Source organism: Streptopelia decaocto (genome assembly GCF_964273445.1).
Source record: "Streptopelia decaocto genome assembly, chromosome: 9".
Classification (NCBI taxonomy): Eukaryota; Metazoa; Chordata; class Aves; order Columbiformes; family Columbidae; genus Streptopelia; species Streptopelia decaocto.
The window spans coordinates 18,983,399-19,002,045 of NC_138664.1; the positions used below are offsets into that span (position 1 = coordinate 18,983,399).

Sequence of the window (18,647 nt, forward strand, 5' to 3'; positions counted from 1 at the left end):
TCTCCATCCGGGATATTCCATGATATTAAAACCAAAAACCCACCGTATGAAATGCAAATGTCATCCTTAGAGTGAAGGCATTTCCCAGTTTAACCTGATCATAGTGGAGTTACTAACAAAGAGACGAACTATTCTTTGTTCCTTTCAGCTTTCTATTTTCTCCTGTTTGCATTTCTAAGTGCTTGTAAGCTGTGGTTTTGTTCTCCCTTGGATATATTGTGTGTTGATTATAGTGGATCCTACTTGCACTCCTGGATAACTTTTTAATAGGTGTATTTTCTCTTAGAACCTTGACAGATGCACAGAATGTCTGCAGAGGTTCGCGGCCTCATTTGGAGGAGACCCGAGATGAAGGCACAGAGCCAACAGGTAAGCATGTAAAAAATGATCCTTGGAAATTCAAACTCTTTAATTTTTCTTTTTAAGGTAATTCTTGTGTCCATTGTAGAACATTCTGACTGACAATTTTTCAGGCCTGGGATAAGGAGGGGCAGCCAAAAATAAAATTAAACCAAAGTGAATCTGGGCAACTGAAAAATTCCCAGGAGTCTTCTGTAAACTTGCATGAATTCAGTAGTTTGTCCCAGTTTCTGTCGGTATTTGAGAAGATTACTAGATAAAAGTGAAGAATAGTCTGATCCCATGGAAAATCATACCAGTTCTTGTGTTACCTTTGGCACCACAGCCTGCTCACCAGCTGTCAGCTATTGAGGATTTGGCATCCTGTGTAACAACTGGGGGCTGTAAAGGAATATCTATACTTCGGTCAGTTCTGTGTTGCATTGTAGCATATGTGTACTACTGTAATTTTAAACCAGTCGCAGTGGTAAGTTAACCTAGTTGGGCTACCATGTGGCTTAAAGGAGGTTTACTAGCAGAACTTTCCGAGGTTCTTTGGAAGGTTTGCAGCCCTTCGGGAGTTCCCTGTTACCTGGTGAAGCTGCTACTGGTATCTACATTTGTTTATTTAAACAGGGAGTATTTGTTCTGTGAGACAACTGAAGCAATGACTGCAAGTGGATTTTGAAGAAATAACAGATCTATGTAGGAATCTCACATGAAGACTTTATACATACGTATGATATATATCTTTCTGTGTGTATTTTTATTTTTAGAAAGCTAATTATTTGATACACAATAGGTTTCTTTCAAAGAATGAAACTGCTAGACATTTGCTTTTTGTTTTTCAGCAAGCTAGAAATAAATTTGGATGGATAAAGGTGATAACTAACTTCTGTTTTCAAACTTCCAGGGTATTTTATTGAATGATTTGAGACACACATTGGATACATTGGTAATTACTGAGGCCGTGGTTCTCCAGAGTGCTTTATGGTGTGCTCCTGAAAGCTCTGACCTATTTTTCTAAGAATTTATCTGGGCCACTGGTTACTGCTGTCAGCTGTCCGCCCTGCTTTGCTCCCAGAGGTTGCTACTGATGCAGTTTAACGTGCTGGGCGCTCTTAAGGAACACACGTGCCGTTTAACCGCTCCTGCGGAGGTGGCCACAACCTCTGGGAGAAAGGTGAGCTGAGAAACTGAGTGTAGAAACTGTTCCTTCATAGTTTTCTTGCAAACACAAGTCACACTCCATCCATTTTAATTAAGCAGTTCCTTTATTTGAGTTTAGGTATGTTCCTAAGTTGATGAATCAGGCGCTTACAATTGGAGTTAGCCTTCGTCTTTTACTTGACTTTGGGAATCTGTGGCACTACTTGTTATCCATTTAAATGAGAAGCAGTGCTTGGCTTGGAACATCACACAGCCATGCAGATGCTGAGCGGTAGAGTGGGGACTGAATGTCAAAAACTTCTCCCAGAAATCTTTCAGGAGAAGGAAGCTCAGTCTCTAGTTGTAGTGGGTCTGTTTTGTATTATAAATCAAGAGAAAAGAAGGAGATTATGATGTTTTCTGTTTGTGCAGAACTATCCTTCTCATTTTATAATCAATATGTTCTGCAGCCTCAGGAGTAAATTTGCCTAACGAAGACCACAGGTTGTTCTGGAATTTTTTCCCCATTCTTTTCCACCAATGTATAGAAGCTCATTCCTGTGGAACCAGGCCAGATTTTGGGTTTTCTAATGCATATGTAAAACCAGAGTAACCTTACTGTTGGCAGCAAGCGTTATATTGGCTTAACACCAGCGCAAAGTTAAAAGAGAACTCATTCATGTGCTTTTTTTTACTGGTGAAATTGCAAAATAATTTATTTCGGAAAAGACCACTGACAGACAACTAGTCCAGCTTGCTGCTCATAGGAGGCTCATGACTTTGTTCAACTGCGTTGTGAAAACCTCCAAGGACAGAGATCCCACAGCCTCGCAGTCCCTTGTCTTAGGCTGAGCCTCCTGTGTTGTGAAATTATTTTTCTAGTAAGAATTTTCCTTTCTGCAGCTCCTGTCCGTTGCCTCTTCTGCTGTGTGCCTCTGAGAAGAATGTTTCTTCTTTATAGTGCTCCCCTTTGGCCTGTAGCAGACTGCAGTTATGTTCATTGTGTATTCTCCAAACTGAGGAAATCCAGCTCCTTTAATGCTCCAGGCCCCGGACTCTCTGGGAGTCCCTTTTTTGAGCTTGCTTCAGTTTGGATCTCTCTCTTGCACTGGGGCTCCCAAAGCTGTACTCTGCTTCGTGGGCACCCTCGGGAGTACCAAGGAGGGGGAAATAATTACTTTCCTTGATCTGCTGGCTGTAAACTTGCTAATGCAGCCTGGGACATAGTTATCTTTGATCTCCACCGCAATGTACCACTGACTCAAGTCCAGTTTGTCCACCGGAAACCACGGGAGTTTTTCTGCTGAGCCAGCCGGCAGCCAGTCTGTGCTGCTGATTGGGATTACCCTGCACCAAACACACTTACCACTCACTCACGCACTCACTTACCACCCTGCCTTTTGGCATGTTGGCCAATTCTGCAAATTTGGTGTCGTCTGTGGAGCTGGTGAGGGTGCATTCCATTGTTCAAAACAATAATGCAGTCGTTAAACAGTATCATTGTCAGGACTAACCCCTGAAGAAGTTTTAATTGACTGCTAGCTAGACATAGAAATGTTGACCACTGTTCTCAAATACTAATTATCTTGCTTTTAATCCACCTGTCACTCCAACTCCATCTGATCCAAACCTTTCAAGGATGCTGGGGAGACGTTGTTAAAGATAAAGAAAACAACATGCCACTCTGTTTGGCCTTTAGTTATTTGAATCCTCTTTCTTGCTCTTTTTGAAGACAGGTGTGACATTTGCTTTTTCCTGGGCCTTATGAGATTGCTGTGCGTTTTCAAAGATGATTGTGAGCAGCCTTGTGGTGCCTTAGGCCTCGTCTCTCAGTGTACACTCTGAAGCGTCCCATCTGGGCCCAATGACATTTTTGTACCTGTCCACTTCACTGAAGTGGGGACTTTGAGTTTCCTCTGCTGTTGTAGGTAAAACTTCCCACGTGCCAAAGGCACAGCAAGCTCGGTTTTGCCAGTAAAAACCAAAGTGTAGAAGGCACAGGGTACATCAGCTCTTTCCATGTCCCATGTCAGCAAGTTGCCCATGGTATCCCCAGTTCTCCTTTTGGCCACCCGTGTACTGGTAGAAGCCCTTCCTGTGGCTTTTCACATCACTCACCAATTGCAATTCCGACTGAGTTTTGACTTTCCATTCTTGCATGCCTGGGCAATGCTTCTGTAGTGATGTTTCTCCCTGATTACACCCTCCACACGCTTCCGTTTTGGTGTATCGTAATCAGTTTTAGAAGCGTCAGTATTGTTGTGAAACTTATTTTATACTCATCCCTGAGGCACCACTCCTTCCATGTTGGTTTGCAGAGACATTCCTTGGAGGATATCTTATTTCTCTGATCCATATTGGTAGTAGTTTACTGATGTGAGGAGCAGCTGCAATTCATATATGTTCCCTTTTCCTCCAATGGAAAAGGTACAAGTTTCCATATACTGAAATATTTGTGTGTTTTGGATGATTTAAAAAGATCTCAGCTATTTATTCAGTCTTTTCCATTTGAGAATTTAAAGTTGCATATTTATTGTGGAAAACTGATAATATAACAGAAAACCTTCTTCCTCTCCCAACTGTGGCAAGGCAAGCAACAGGAAGCTGCTTTCTGTGTGTGTTTTTTTAACTCACTGTATATGTATTCTGACTGATACATTCAGGTTCACTTGAAATTCAGAAGTTCTGTACTTGTGTTTAATCTGTTCCTTGGCACAAGGGGAAGTTTGACACAGATGCCAAGCTCTCAGACTCCAACCTTTGTGTACTCAGCTCCAGCTTTCACTGAAAAGAGGTTAAGCTTTCAGGGCCACAGACATCTTGAAGAAAATTTAAAAAATCCTGGGTGAGAGGAGGAATGATGTGTTTGTGTTGTCAGCAGAATGTGATAGCATCATAACTGTGGAATCTGGGATGATGACTGTCAGAAACGCCTCCAGCAAAGAGCTGAATGCCTTCTCTCGTCATTAGAGCAGAGTGGTGTTTTGCAGGAACTGGCATATAATCAAAATACTGGTTTGCGAATTAAATCTGAATCAGTTTCAAGCAGAAGTTGAATTAGTGTTCTATTTCTCAGGGCACATCTATGGAATGTCACCTGGAGTTCCTCAGGTCGTGCAGCAGGGCCATTCCACATTCAGCCTCTGTAGCCGATTTACCTGTCTGAAAGGTGACCTTGGTTCTTTTGCATTTTCTGTGGCTCAGCATTGTTCTCCCATAAACATCAGAACTCATTTACATCCACAAATCCATTCTGGCAGTCACCAGCATACTTGCAGGTCAGCTCCTTTCATTCATATATTAGCTTTAACTGTAGGATTAGTGTAGGATTTTTTTACTAGTATGAAGACTCCTTCATATATCCCAGAGGTCCAGCAGTTTCAGGCAGGCTGATTATCCATGTGAAAAAATAGATGAACTTGCTATTTGTTTATCTGGCTAAAGTAATTTTTGCTGTCTAGACTGGGAGAGACAGCCTGTACCATGTCACAGCTGTGAAGTCATACACGGTAGAAAGGAATAACAACTGGCTGATAAAAATACCAAAACTGTACTGTGTTTATATGGTGTATTAGATCAAATTTGGTAGAAAATATTTGAATAACAAATGTACTTCTATAAATCAGTGTTCACATGGAAATGCTTCACAAGTCCAGGATCGTGTTGTAAAAGATCAGCTGAAAACTTTCAAAGTGTTTTTAAAATGGTAAACAAAGTTTTAAGCCATTTTTTCTCTTGTGAAGTTTCTTGTTGAAAACTTACACTTTACTGGAAAAACCGCACACGTAAAATCCCAATTATTTAGATCAGCTTCTGTTAGAGCAATTCCTTGGACAACTGCAGTGCACTCATCCTGTTAGACACTGTTTGTATGAGATTTCTCCGAGACTTCTCTTCCTTCAGCAGCAAGGACAGTGAATCATGGAAAATTTAGTCTAGTAGTGGCTTTTGGCCTTAGAGGAGAACGACGTGGGGAAAGAAACACTTGAAGAGGCTCCAGGAGTGAAAGTCAAGACTAACCATCTGAATAAAATCTCTGGCATTTTTTGGTTTATCTGACAAAATAGTTTTCTTTAGGAGCAAATGTTTCCACACCATCTCTGACCTTCAGTGAATTTGTATGAAGGACGTGAGCCAAGGTCACAAATTAGTCAACAAAAAGCATTTGGGCTACAAAGTGTGATACAGGTAGCAGGACTTACTCTGGAAGAAAGAGGAAGGGAACAAATATTCCTCTTTCCTTGCATACAGGGAACTTCAGTGGCATTAAGCACTTTGAGCTGTGTGCTTTGTACAAAGTCCAAGTATTTTGACTTGGTTTTCTTATGCTCTGTAAGCCTATGGGTGTATAATATACCAAGGCTCAAAGGATTTGAATTCTGATTTCCACTTTGGTTTTGGGTAGTACCGAGTTCGCTTCCACCCTGGACACTGCAGTTTGACTTTTAGAGGCTGGTGAGGCAGAGCACCAGTTTTCCTTCTCCCAACGTCTGTAATTGGTTCATTCAGTGTTTAGCCAGGCATTCCTTCCCAGGCTCTTTCTGAGAAGAATGAGCCCTCTGCTCAAAATCCCTCTGCAATATGTTATTCATATTCTGCTGTTCTTACAAATTCTCTGGGACAGTCTAGTTAGATCGTTAGATGTTTTTAACTTACTCTCTAGATTTAGAAACCATTTTTAGATTTGAGTTCTACCTACAAATACGTGCCAGAAACAGACACTTAATGGGTGTTCAGCATCCTTTGCAATGTGTATTGTTTATTATTAAGGTGACTCACTGAGTCTCTCTGAATCGGATTTTTTTCTTAGTCTTCAATATGAACCAAAGATGCCTTTTTGACACCAGAAAAAAATGCATAAGGAAAAGCAAAAGGACACACAGTTTCAAATACAGTTTTTGTTTCTGCGTATGGATATTTGGTGATTTAACTGATTATCACCCTTGTCTCTGTAAACTATTCTAGCTACTCTACATCTGCAATGAAAGGGAAATAATTATGCAACTTTTGTAATATTATTGTAGGAATGTTGCTAATATTTTCAGTTCTTTTGAAAAGTGATGCTCTTTTGTTCAAGAGCATTTTTAGATTACATAGACTAGAATGTTTTATTTTAGCTCTATATGGTATGATTTTGTTTTCAACAGAGCAGCCACCCACCTGTGCCCAGGCACACTTGCAATCCCTCCCACCTTTGTTTGTTTAGAAGCCAGAACATCACATAGAGTTTTTCATCTGGGCTTGTTGTGTCACTGCAGAAAATAAGCATCTGGGTTAATGCTGGCTTCTCTCGCTGACAGCTCTTATCTCTCATTCTTTTCACATCAGGACTGGGGTTGAGTGCAGAAACACCTGCGTTGTCTTCAAATAAAACATTTGTTGGCTGCCAGTGTTTGACTTTGATAAAGTCTGTCTATTACCCACAATCCTTCATAGCTGCTTGTTTTCTGAACCAGATTTATGACGCCCTTCTGCCACTGATCGAAACGAAGCTCCACACCTATGTTTTGAAAATCATTATATGCAATTTACAAATGAGAAAATCAAAGCACATGGAGATTAAGCAGCTTTTTTTGTATTTATTGCTGTCATTATTACTTTGTTTGTCAGGATGGTCAAGAGAACAAACACAAGACTGTGAGTCAGGAATATGAATGGAACATAATGTGAGTCAGGAACATTAATCCTGAATTGACACCCGTCACAGCTTTGACAGCTCAGTTCAGTTTCTGCACCAGGTTTTTATCTCCTTACCTGGGAGGGGGTAGAAAGGTGAAATTATTTTTTCCACGTGCTAGGATATAGCTGTGAAATCTTCAGAAACAGTTTCATGGAATACTGGCAGCAAACAAGACTGGTTTTAGTATTTTTCAGTTTAGTAGTTGTACTTTATCAGCTGATTATGAATGAGCTTTTCTCCACAGCTACGTAATAAGACTTTTTCTGCTGCAAGAGAAAGCAGCGTGTTTTCTTTAATGTCCAATTGTGAGCGTACCGTAGCGGCTGTGCCTCTGGTTATGTGTGCAGGTTGCAGCCTGACCTGGGGGAGGCTGCACGGGGGTTCCAAAGCCCTCATGGATCCAGCCGTGGTTGACGTGTTCAGGTATTGCCAGAAATGCTCAGAGACGTAGTTTCCGGACCCTGTGTGAAGCAACTAGAGGATGAGTATTTGAGAGGGATGCGAAGCATTTTGTACTTTTGAACAGTCCAGAACTGCTTTTTTTGGCCACTGAGGTCCCAGGAAACAGTATAGATATTTGCTGAGCTTTCTTTGCAGTTTTTGCTTTCCATAAGTCTAGTAAAAGACAATTGTGCTTATTAACTTGTGTCAGAAACTTCAAAAAGTCCTATTTTCTGTTACTCTTAACTCTCACAAACCTAAGCTCTTTGGTCTGAAATTTTCCACCAGCTCGCTGTAGAATGTATTTTTTTTTTACGTTTACGCTAAAAATATTTATTTGTTTATGAAAGTAAATCTAAGGAAAAAATGTTCTTAAAATGATCTTGTACTATTTTGTTCAGAAGTATGGGAACTAACCATTAGGTAGGGGAGTTGTGAGTGGGTTTTTTGTCTTCCTTGTGAGAATTCACCTACATTGTGCCAACTTACTAACCCCTAGATTCTCTAAGGAGCGTATTTGTACTCAGCCTGCTTCTTGCTGGGTTTGCAAGAGCCAAGTAGAATCTGAGAGACAGTCACCACTTGTGAATGCCAGGGACTGCCCCAGTCCTTGGCACCAGCGGTGAGAGCCGAGTGACATTGTTTGGGGCTTTGTGTCTGTGTCCTGTCAAGGAAGGGGAGGAAAAATACAGGGGGGAAAAAGTGGATGGGAGAAAGACAGGGTGAGGAAGGCAAGAGCAGAAGGAGGTGAAGGATGATGTGGAAATAGGGCAAGACAGGAGAGAGTGGAGTGGATATGCACACCGGAATACAGGGCAGATGACCAAGAAAAAAGTGTGGGGATTAGTGGGGAACAGGGGCAGGACGAAGCAGAATAGCTGGGTAGGGGTGAAGGAGTAAGGAAAGAGCTTGTGACAAGGAAAAGGAGCTTGGATGCTGAACAGGGACAGAGATTTTGGAGCTTTCAGGTCTCTGTAGCCTTCTGATTCGCCAGCTACTCCTCCCTTAGCGAAGGGCTAGCGGATTGTGCGGGGCTGAGCAATGACAAACAAAATCTTTGGGAATTGGTGATGTGCCTCTAACATGCAGAAAATCGACAGAATTCTGAATGGTGGTACTTTTGTTCAAGATGCAGAACAAAATGTAAGAAAGAGTTCTGTGTCTACATGGAGTTTTTGATAGTTATAAAATTGGAAAGCCCTTTTCTCAAAAAATGGGAAGTGCCAGAGTTATGGTTAGTCCTGCAGTCTTTATTCAATCTGCTCGTCTTTTGGTGCACAGTCACATGCTATTTTTCAGTATTGGAATACCCTGATGATAATGCTTTACATTCCAGAGGCTCTGTGGACTTCCTTCGCTGATGGCAGAGTCAGACTGAGAATAGATAGCTCGTGTCCGCAGACTCCCATAACAGTTCATCAGATGTTCAAGGAAAGCCTAGAAAAATATGGAGCCCTTAATGCTTTGGCCAGCAAAAAGAACGGAAAGTGGGAGAAGATAACGTTTTCAGAGTATTATTGTCTTTCCAGGAAAGCAGCCAAGAGCTTCTTGAAGGTAGGTACAGGAAACTAAACCCATTCATTTGTCTCTTTTCTGTCTCCTTAAAAACAAACCAACAAACAAACCAACCCCCCAAAAAAACCACCAAAACAAACCCCAACCCCAAAAACACAGTATAAAAGTTTTTTCCCATTAACTGCAGATCAGCAGGTCATATTCTTTATTGAAATAATAATGATGAAAATTGCTTTGGGTCAAAGAGATAACGTTGCTGTCCGGGGAACCCGACTGCAAGTGAAGAGGTGCTGTGTTACACTCTCTCACTCAAGCATGGGTGCAAAGCCCAGCATGCGGCATTAAGGTTAAAAGAAGAAAACCAGGTGGAAGCAGCACTGTCAATGACTTGGGCAAAATAAAGACAAAAACATTCTAAATAGAAGGTGGAATTGGTACTCAATATGCTCTTGTTCATATTGAAAAGTTCTGGGGTTTGGGCCTTTCTGGACAGCAGAGCTCAACCAGACAGGAGAAGGTAGTGGAAAGTTTACACAATATTAACTGCTGATAAATACTGGTTTTGTTATGGATACCAATGTAGAGATGTGGGAGGACCAAAATAATAAATAAATCAAAACTTTCCGTGGTTTATATTTGTTATGTATGTTTCATGCTATGTTTCTCTCCAGTGTGCCTGTATTGTGTAACCTTATATTTATTATTTTTAAGCTTGGTCTTGAACGATTCCACAGTGTGGGAATCCTTGGATTTAATTCTCCAGAATGGTTCATCTCAGCCGTTGGAGCTGTTTTTGCTGGGTAAGGTTTTTTTGGTTTGGTTTTGTGCGGGATGTGTTGGTGTCTATGTGCAGCTTGAACTGAAAGAGGACTTGGGTATGTTTTTAGCACTTCTGAGTTAACTTTTGTAGCCTCAAGTGGGTGAAAATGCCGAATCCTTGCCTATGGGAGCTTCTGTTGAATAGAGTTCAGAGATTAATTTCTGCAGTGTGCACATATCAGAGATACTCATGTACGTCGGAATACTTCAAACAACCACGATAGCTGTGCTGCTGTTTACACATCTTCATACCCATTCAGGTTTCATCTGATATTTGACTATTATTCTCTTCTTTTATACTAAGTGCATGTATATAAATATATGTTCTTATACATATACGTTTTTGATACAGAGGAATCGTCACAGGCATATATACAACCAATTCTCCTGAGGCCTGCCACTACATTGCTTACGACAGCAAAACCAATATCATGGTTGTGGAAAACCGGAAACAATTGGACAAGATAATGCAGGTACAAGGTGGCTGAATGGTTACTAAAAAGCCATAATTTCCCCTTTTCTTGATGCTAAATTGGTCCCAGATAACATATTCACTATCTGCATCATCAAATGTTTCATGGGAGTGTTCTTATTCAGAAATCTGGTATCTGGTGTTCTCTGTGGTGTCTGTGGCTCATGTAACAATCAGACAAATCTTCCTGCAGTGTCATTGAGTAAATCACAGGCTATGTTGTCACAAACATGGGCAGAAGCATATAAATTGAAGAACTTGAGGGATTTGATTCATACACATTTCTATGTAAAAAAGAAAAGACAACTGTGGCCAACGCTGCTTTATCCAGCTGAAGGATTTTTGAAACTTTTTTTTTTTTCTGGCAGAACCCAAGGCTGAAATAATAACATTTCAATTGTTATCCTTCTGATAATATTTCCATAATGGCCACCATCAAGCCACTGCTTTTGTATTAGCGCAGATTGATCCAGTCAGTTCAGAATGTGATTAATTCAAAGGCATCTGTGAGGCACATGGTCCCACAAAGTTCAGTGAGACGAATGCTCCCTGCAGGCCATGCAAAACAGAGTAAGAGCTACTGAAAGCAGCAGCCGTTGCGGTCTGCCTGTAGGCCTGCAGCTTGATATTTGTATTTATGCTTAAATGTACATAATGGCTTCCTTTTCTTTAAGAAGGTCAAACTATTTTTTTTCTTCCTTTAGCAGTTTAACACCTTTTGCTGAGGATTTTGGTAATTTTTGGATTTTATTGGTATCCACAGCAGCCAAGGTCAGCTTCTAGCTTGACCCAGACTGTTCCTTGCTGTGCTCTTTGGTGCATGATGAGAAAGGATGCTGAGAAGCCATTTCTGATTTATTCTTTTTTCAAATCTTCTGACTGAAAATGGGTAGAGCAGACTGTGTAGCGTCTCAATTTTCCCCTTCCCCTCTGCCTTGTTGAGCCAGTTGGTTGTGAGTTTAGAGGAGAATATTTGAGCATGGAGGGAAGCAGGAGGTTTCTTGTGACTGTCAAGCCATTACAATTTTGGCAGTATTGTAGTGGAAAAAACCCCATACGAGATATGAATAATAAATAATAAATTTGTTTTAAAAAATCCAACAGATCTGGAGTCGATTGCCACAGTTGAAAGCTGTTGTGCTCTACAAGGATTCCGTTCCAGAGAGACATCCAAATTTGTATACGGTATGTGAGTGCTAGGACTGAGTTACATAATTCATGGGATATTGTTTATTTGATAAATTTCTAGTATGTTTAATCTGTGAAAAGTCTACCCTTTAGAATGTATGTCTGTGGTCCAGCCTACACATTTAAAAGCTTAATCAGCTTTTTCTGTTTAATTTACCTGTACCTTCAGGTTGGTATTTGGCATTTAAAATTAGAGCTACCTGGCTTAACTGTTTTTCTTATGTCTTCCTGGGTTTTTACTTGTCTGGATTAACCCTACAGGCTTCAGGTGGGAATGTGGACTCATGAAGCATTAAAAATAAAGGTTGTCCACTGCTGCTAGTGAAACCTGAATTTTGGTCAGTTACCCTGAATCCAAGAACATGAAAATGCTTGTACTTTTACAGAAGATGATAGTTGCATTTTGTTTGCACTGAATATTTCTGGTGATAGGCAACAAGTGAAGAGAAATAACTATGGAGCACATTTTCTTAATGTATGTAGGATCTTTGTATCACATGGTAAAAATAAAGTAGAAAAAAAGGACAGCCAGGATCCGAGATTCTGAGTGGTAGAGTTCCAGCCTTTAATTAAAGTGATATGAGGACTTTAAGCAGAACGTATTTTTTGTAAACATGTAATTCCAATATACATTGAAAATAGAACTGAAAAAAGTTAAGTAACAGGAGTGAAAAAGTCAGCATTTTAAGTGGGGTACAGCTTATGAGATTCTGGGCTCAAAAACTTCAGCTGGGGAAAAAAATATTAGTGAAGAGGGAACAGTGCAGAAGTATTTTTAAATATTTGCAATTTTGAAAATCTGAGGGGTTATTGGGTGCATAAGAAAAAATGATCTGCACATTTTTTAATAATAATCCTCTTTCGCTATGTTGAATAGCACATAGCTGTTAATAATTAACAGTTACTGTACAATATTGTATTGTACTAGTGTAGAGCATGCCTTGCATCTCTACACAGTAAAAAAAAATACAAAGATGATCTTACTATTTATATTTCTTAGTAGAAGGAATAAGTGCTAGCAATTAATTCTGGATCAACATTCAGTTGCTGAAACCTAGATACCTGAGAACTGATAGATTTGAAAATGCCCCTGTTCAGGTGTCGTGTTGGACATGTCTTCTCAATGGAGAAGGGCAGCTGTGAGTGTCTGACAGTGGCCAGAGTTTGTCCTCTAAAGGATAAATCAGAGATCAGATCACCAAAGACAGAAATGATTGTTTATTGGGTTTGATGTAAAGCAAACTACCAGAACCACGTGGCATTTGATAAAAGGGATTTGTGCTGCAAGTTGACAGCTAACATGTCATGAGCAATTGCAGAGCCCTTGTTCCCTGATCAGTGCGTTTCCAGAAGGCAAATGCAAAGTCTGTAGGGTGTGTGACTGTTTGTTTGTACCTTTGACACTCCGTGGAATGGGAACACTGTCTGTTGCAGGTCCTGTTCAGTAAACAAAGCCAAGGCAACAAATTCACAGTGATTAACGCATTCTGGTATGAGAGGACAGTAAGGTCAGGAAAACAGAAACAACTGCTAAGTCACTAAGAAACAACTGCATCCTTGACACCTCCGGATTTCCAGGAGCTGGTGAAATCAATGCAGCCACATTCTGTGGGAAGGGATAGGATGGGACAGGTCCTCTACTGCTGACAGATCTGTGCATCGTACCACCTCTCTTTTCAGAGATGACATTTGTTGGGAGAAAGTATAAAACTGATGATTGGTAATTAGAAGAGTCCTTAGGACAGCCTTGCCACTTAAGAAAAGGAAGTCTAGGTGCCACAGCAGCTAACTGTTGGAACCTTGGCAGCACGCTGGCATTGGCAAAGGTCTAAAGGAAACAAGAAACTCCTCAAGCACAGGCTCTCATTTTTTACCTCTGCTGTCCTTCACGTCATCTCCTTTACTGCAGTGTGGTCCTAGATAGGGCTCCAAGAAATCGTGGAAGAATGGAGGTGCTGCATCATGCATTTGAGTCACACAGTTCGGTAGCAAAGTCTGAATCATCTGATTCCAATGGGAAACAGACAGTTTGGTTATTGACTTTCTTAAAAAATGTTGTTATACCCTGGTTTTCAGCTTTGAAATCAATGGTGCATGCAGCAGCACATCATGTGCATGTAATAGAAGTATCTGGGAGAACCAATATAACACAGAGGATCAGGTTCAGCATTCTCCTGGGCCGATTTATGCTGCACAGAAGTCCAGCATCATAAGAAGTTCAGCTCATTCTAGATTGAGCCAAATTTGAATGGAAGTTGTGACCAGCATCACATGCTCACTTTGCTATAAAATGGCAGATAATTTGGGTAAACATTCACACATCTAGATGGTGATGCTTTTGCACAGAAGCTTTCATCCAAGGACAAGGAATTATAGATGGAAAGTCACAACTGTACTCTTACTTAAAAGTGATACATCCAGATTCCTTTAAATAAGACTTGAAATCATTCCAACAGCGAGAGGGAGTAACAGAATTTTAACCCCTATGACTTGTCCATAGAATCCATCTTTGAGGAGGAATAGTATTATATTACCATTCCCTTCTTAGACACGGAAAAGACTTGTGGCAGCACAATTTGAGGTAGTCTATTTGCAATTTGCATATGAAGTTTTACACTAGCCTTATATTTCTTACATAGGCAAGACCTGGGGAAGCTTGTCTTGAAAAAATGTTCAGAGCAAGGCACTGATGTTTGCTGTCAGTTTTGAGACTGATAAGTTGCTGCATCTTTCCCATATTTTGGAAACCATTTGATATCCTGTATTTTCTGTTACATATTCTAGATGGAAGAGTTTCTGGAGCTTGGAGATGACGTATCTGATACTACTTTGGATGATATTATTAACTCTCAAAAGCCGAATCAATGCTGTGTACTAATATACACATCCGGAACAACAGGGAAGCCAAAAGGAGCCATGCTGAGTCACGACAATGTGTGTATTTCAAGCTCATCCTTTAGCATAAAAACAGAAAAGTAGGAAGATATTTATTCCCTTGTTTTGAAATGACTGGTACATATTAGAATCTTGAAATCCTTTTGCTTTTGCAACATAGGGTACTACAGAGCAATATTCAGAATGCGATTGGCTATTTCTGGTAAAGTAGAAGCATAGTCAAGATGAAACTCCATTCAAACTAGCACTTCACAAAGTTGAACAGTTTGTTAGAGATATTCACTCTGTTTTTTTGGTGAGATATAATGCATATATTCATAAATCATTATTCACAGATTGCCAAAAAAATCTCTCAGTTGGTGTCACAGATCATCTTAAATACATTATAAACATCAGCCAGCCACTATCAAAACAGTGTGATAGACTGGTTTTGTAAATTTGATTAAAATTGGAGGTGGATGTATGTGGTTTTTACTTTGGCATTATTATATTCCTAGACTTGGGTTTCTACATCTGTCACTGGAGGACAATACAACTCTAGTGCAAAGTCTGGGCACTTAAAATAGCCCTTCCTGTATGGTTGCTAAGATAAAATTTTTCAGTGATAGAGGAAAGCAAAGTCATTTGCAGAAAGGATTGGCTTCAGAGGTCTGCTAGCAAATCTTGGAACTGCAGGGGTTTTGTTTTTTTTTTAATATATATATATCTTTCCTTAAGGTGCCTGAGTGGGAAGTGGTAGGGAGCCTTTCTGAGCACACAGTCTGTGAAAGGGCTGGTCTGAGTTATGGCCTCTCCTCTTAAAATAATGCAGAAACTGTTGCAGACAAGCACACTGTGAGGAGCCGGAGATCAGCACAGGAGTATCTGGAAGCAGAACACAGTGGACTTGATAGACAAAAAGAGTGATCTGACATTGCAGCTGGTGTCACTTCCATGTTAGCTGCCAAACTATTCCTGGCTGCTGATCACTAACGGTCTATTTTTATGTTGACGAACAGTGGAAAACATGCCTTGTCTGTAACTGCGCTGCTGCCTTCTTTAGTCAAAAGATGTTTCCCACAGTCTGTACAAAACCAGTGCTGAGTCAGTCATGTGTGCACCCACACAAATATGCGGTGAGTGTGCCTGCGCGCTGCCAGGCTTTGGAGGGGAAGGAATCAATAGTCAATACAGGTGCAGCTCAAAGACATCCCGTTCTGCCAGCCGTGTGAGTCTTCCACAGCCACTTGTCCACTGCTGCCATCTCAACTGGAAGTGTCCTGCTCCAACAGCATGCTGCTCCTTACAAACCTCTCCTGAGAATCTGTATTTCCTTAGACCAAATGTACACTTGTACCTTCTAATTTATTACAAAGAAAAAGAGCTGGCAGGAACATAATGTGATAACAGGTGTTGCATGTGATGTGTATCTCTCCCCTGACATCTTGAATAATCTAATTTCTGTCTCCTGCCCTACCCGTTTTAGATTACAAACTCCGTTGAGAAAGAGCTGCACATGTTTTAATCATAATCCTCTTTTGCTATGTTGAATAGCAAATAACTGTTAATAATTAACAGTTACCGTACAATATTGTATGTACTGGTATAGCGTATGCCTTACGTGTGTATCTTTTGCCCCCACTCATACCATTATATATATATATATATTTGTGGGTCTTCCACATAGTATATTCTGATAATGAAGATACGCATATTTAGCATTCTTAAACTGCATCTTCTAAGACAAAGTGGGAATTAGGAAGAAGGAGGGGAATCATCATACAGTTTCACTAAGAAGTCAAGCAGCACATCTTCAAAAATATTCACATATGCAGTGCCACTCATGGAGAAAGGGGAGAGGGTATGGGGAGAGTCACTTGTGAACCACTGGTGAATATTCCAGAGGCTTCCAGAGGAGCAGAGCACACCTATGATCTTCCTCATTAGTGCTCAGCCAGGTGATCTGCAAGTTGTATGTTGCTGCTAAGTACATCTTGGTTGTGATAGAGTCCCACAGAGAACTGACAGTCTGGTGTGTTGTCAGAGGTTGCAATGTCTTCAGCAATTTTTGTGAGCACAGATTCTTCATGGTTACAGTAGCATAGCATGAGGATCCTTAGTTTGTGTTAAAAGAAAATGAAAAAAAATCATACCTAATGTGTTTTATATTTATTTAAACAGATAACTTGGACATCAGCACATTGCAGCAGAGCAGGAGATATGCAACCTGCAGAAGTCCAGCAGGAGTCTATAGTCAGTTATCTCCCGCTCAGCCACATAGCTGCGCAGATATATGACCTGTGGACTGGAATCAAATGGGGAGAGCAAGTTTACTTTGCTGAGCCAGATGCTTTGAAGGTATCTGTCTTTTATTGCACCTAATTAAGCTTGCACTTCTTCCTATTAGAAAACATCCCAAGGAGAGAGTATGACCTTTCAAGAGGAACACAACATGAAAATTGAGACTCAATTATTTTAAGAATTATGGAAAAACAAAATCCATCAGACTGGTTGATCCAGTGCTCTGTACTCCAATTAAAATGTATAATCAGATCCATAAGCTTCTATTAAGGCAGAAGAATATGCATCTAAAGCAAAAGAAGTATAAGCAATTTTGGAGGAAAGGGAGGCAGAACTAAACTACCTCTGCATTTTCCTTCGTGTATACCTAACTCACCCGATGTGTCAGAGCCGACACGTTAGTGTGTATGACTGACAGAAGTAGGTTCATTAGTCCTTTTTTATATCTTGCACGTTTAGTGATGTTCTACATGTTAGCACTGCAAGGTGCAGTCTGCATGCAGCACTAAACCTCTTTATTGCTGCTGTGGACCTTTTGCAATGTTTTGAAATGATTTAATGGATTTAACAGGGCAGCTTGGTCAACACACTGAAAGAAGTGCAGCCAACATCTCACATGGGAGTTCCCCGGGTGTGGGAGAAAATCATGGAGAAATTAAAGGATGCTTTTGCTCAGTCAGGATTTATGAAGAAGAAAATGCTCTCATGGGCCATGTCGCTTAGCTTAGAGAGGAACCTAAACTGCTCCAGCAGGTATGTATTATAATGAATGAGATTTCCATCAACCTGAAAGTAGCTATCTGCTTGTAATAATCTGTGAAGCATCAGTGAGACTCTTGAGTGTAAATGGGTGAAATTTGGCCTGCCAACACAGCAAATGCAAGAGGAAGGGTGTAGTTATCAATTACAGTAAGCTGATCGTAAACATAGGCGACTGTTAAAAGTGTCCCTCTGCCCTCCCTGAGAACGAACTTCCACTAACACATCGCCCAGCTCTGTGTCTTCTGTGAATTTTTAGCTGGGAGCGTTTCCTGATGCAGCTCACCATGCGACTGTGCAAGTGTTAGTTACTAGTGTGAGGAAAGGGCAGGAATTTGCAGGAGGTGTATGAGAGGGGTAAAATTTGGGGGGACAGCCCAGACAGATTGGCTCATGACAGTTTGGGATGTGCACCGTGTGAGTAAGAACATCTCATCTCCACACAGAAACTCAGGGACAGCCTCCGGGAATTCCCTGAGCTCTGTTCTGTATAACATTGGTGTTTTACTCCATAAGATTGCTCAAATAAAGAATGCTGTATAAATTCAAATATTAACTTATTTCACAATTCTTTCCTGTGGAGGAATACAAGAGCTTGGTTTTGTACAATACATTTTGATAGATTCTTTATGTATTTGCAGTATTCAGACACCTCAAGAGTTAGAGTTCGCTAGTAATGAAAGACACTGAACCTGTTCAAACTGATGTAACTTTTGTCAACACCTAAACCCAAATGGCAAATATATCTCTAAACAAAATTTGTGTCTGATTTTGTTCTGGACATTTCATAGGTTGCTCTGACTTCCTGTCTCCTGTTCTTGTGTGTTTTGTACTCAGCAGTGATTTAAAGCAGCTCTGGGCAAGGTTAGCAGACTACCTTGTGCTTGCAAAAATACGCAACGCACTGGGTTTTTCTTCCTGTCAGAAGCACTTTTGTGGTGCTGCTCCTCTCCACACAGAAACCCTGTATTTCTTCTTGGGTCTGAACATCACCCTGTACGAGGCCTATGGGATGAGTGAGACCACAGGCCCACATTGCCTATCTGGGCCTTATGTGTACAGGCAGCACAGGTAATTTTACCTTTTTTGTTTTTTTTTTTTTTTTTTTTT

The 18,647-nt window shown here is 40.6% G+C and overlaps 1 protein-coding gene across 1 annotated transcript in view; it reads left to right on the forward strand.

The window, feature by feature from the left end:
• ACSBG1 (acyl-CoA synthetase bubblegum family member 1) overlaps positions 1 to 18,647 on the forward strand; it is a 93,918-nt gene that overhangs the window by 7,644 nt on the left and 67,627 nt on the right. Inside the window, exons 2-10 of the mRNA XM_082061099.1 lie at positions 287 to 369; positions 8,946 to 9,163; positions 9,836 to 9,924; positions 10,296 to 10,416; positions 11,520 to 11,600; positions 14,388 to 14,537; positions 16,659 to 16,835; positions 17,350 to 17,531; positions 18,375 to 18,608. Of these exons, the coding sequence (XP_081917225.1) occupies positions 287 to 369; positions 8,946 to 9,163; positions 9,836 to 9,924; positions 10,296 to 10,416; positions 11,520 to 11,600; positions 14,388 to 14,537; positions 16,659 to 16,835; positions 17,350 to 17,531; positions 18,375 to 18,608 (1,335 nt within the window). The remainder of the gene's footprint in view (positions 1 to 286; positions 370 to 8,945; positions 9,164 to 9,835; positions 9,925 to 10,295; positions 10,417 to 11,519; positions 11,601 to 14,387; positions 14,538 to 16,658; positions 16,836 to 17,349; positions 17,532 to 18,374; positions 18,609 to 18,647) is intronic.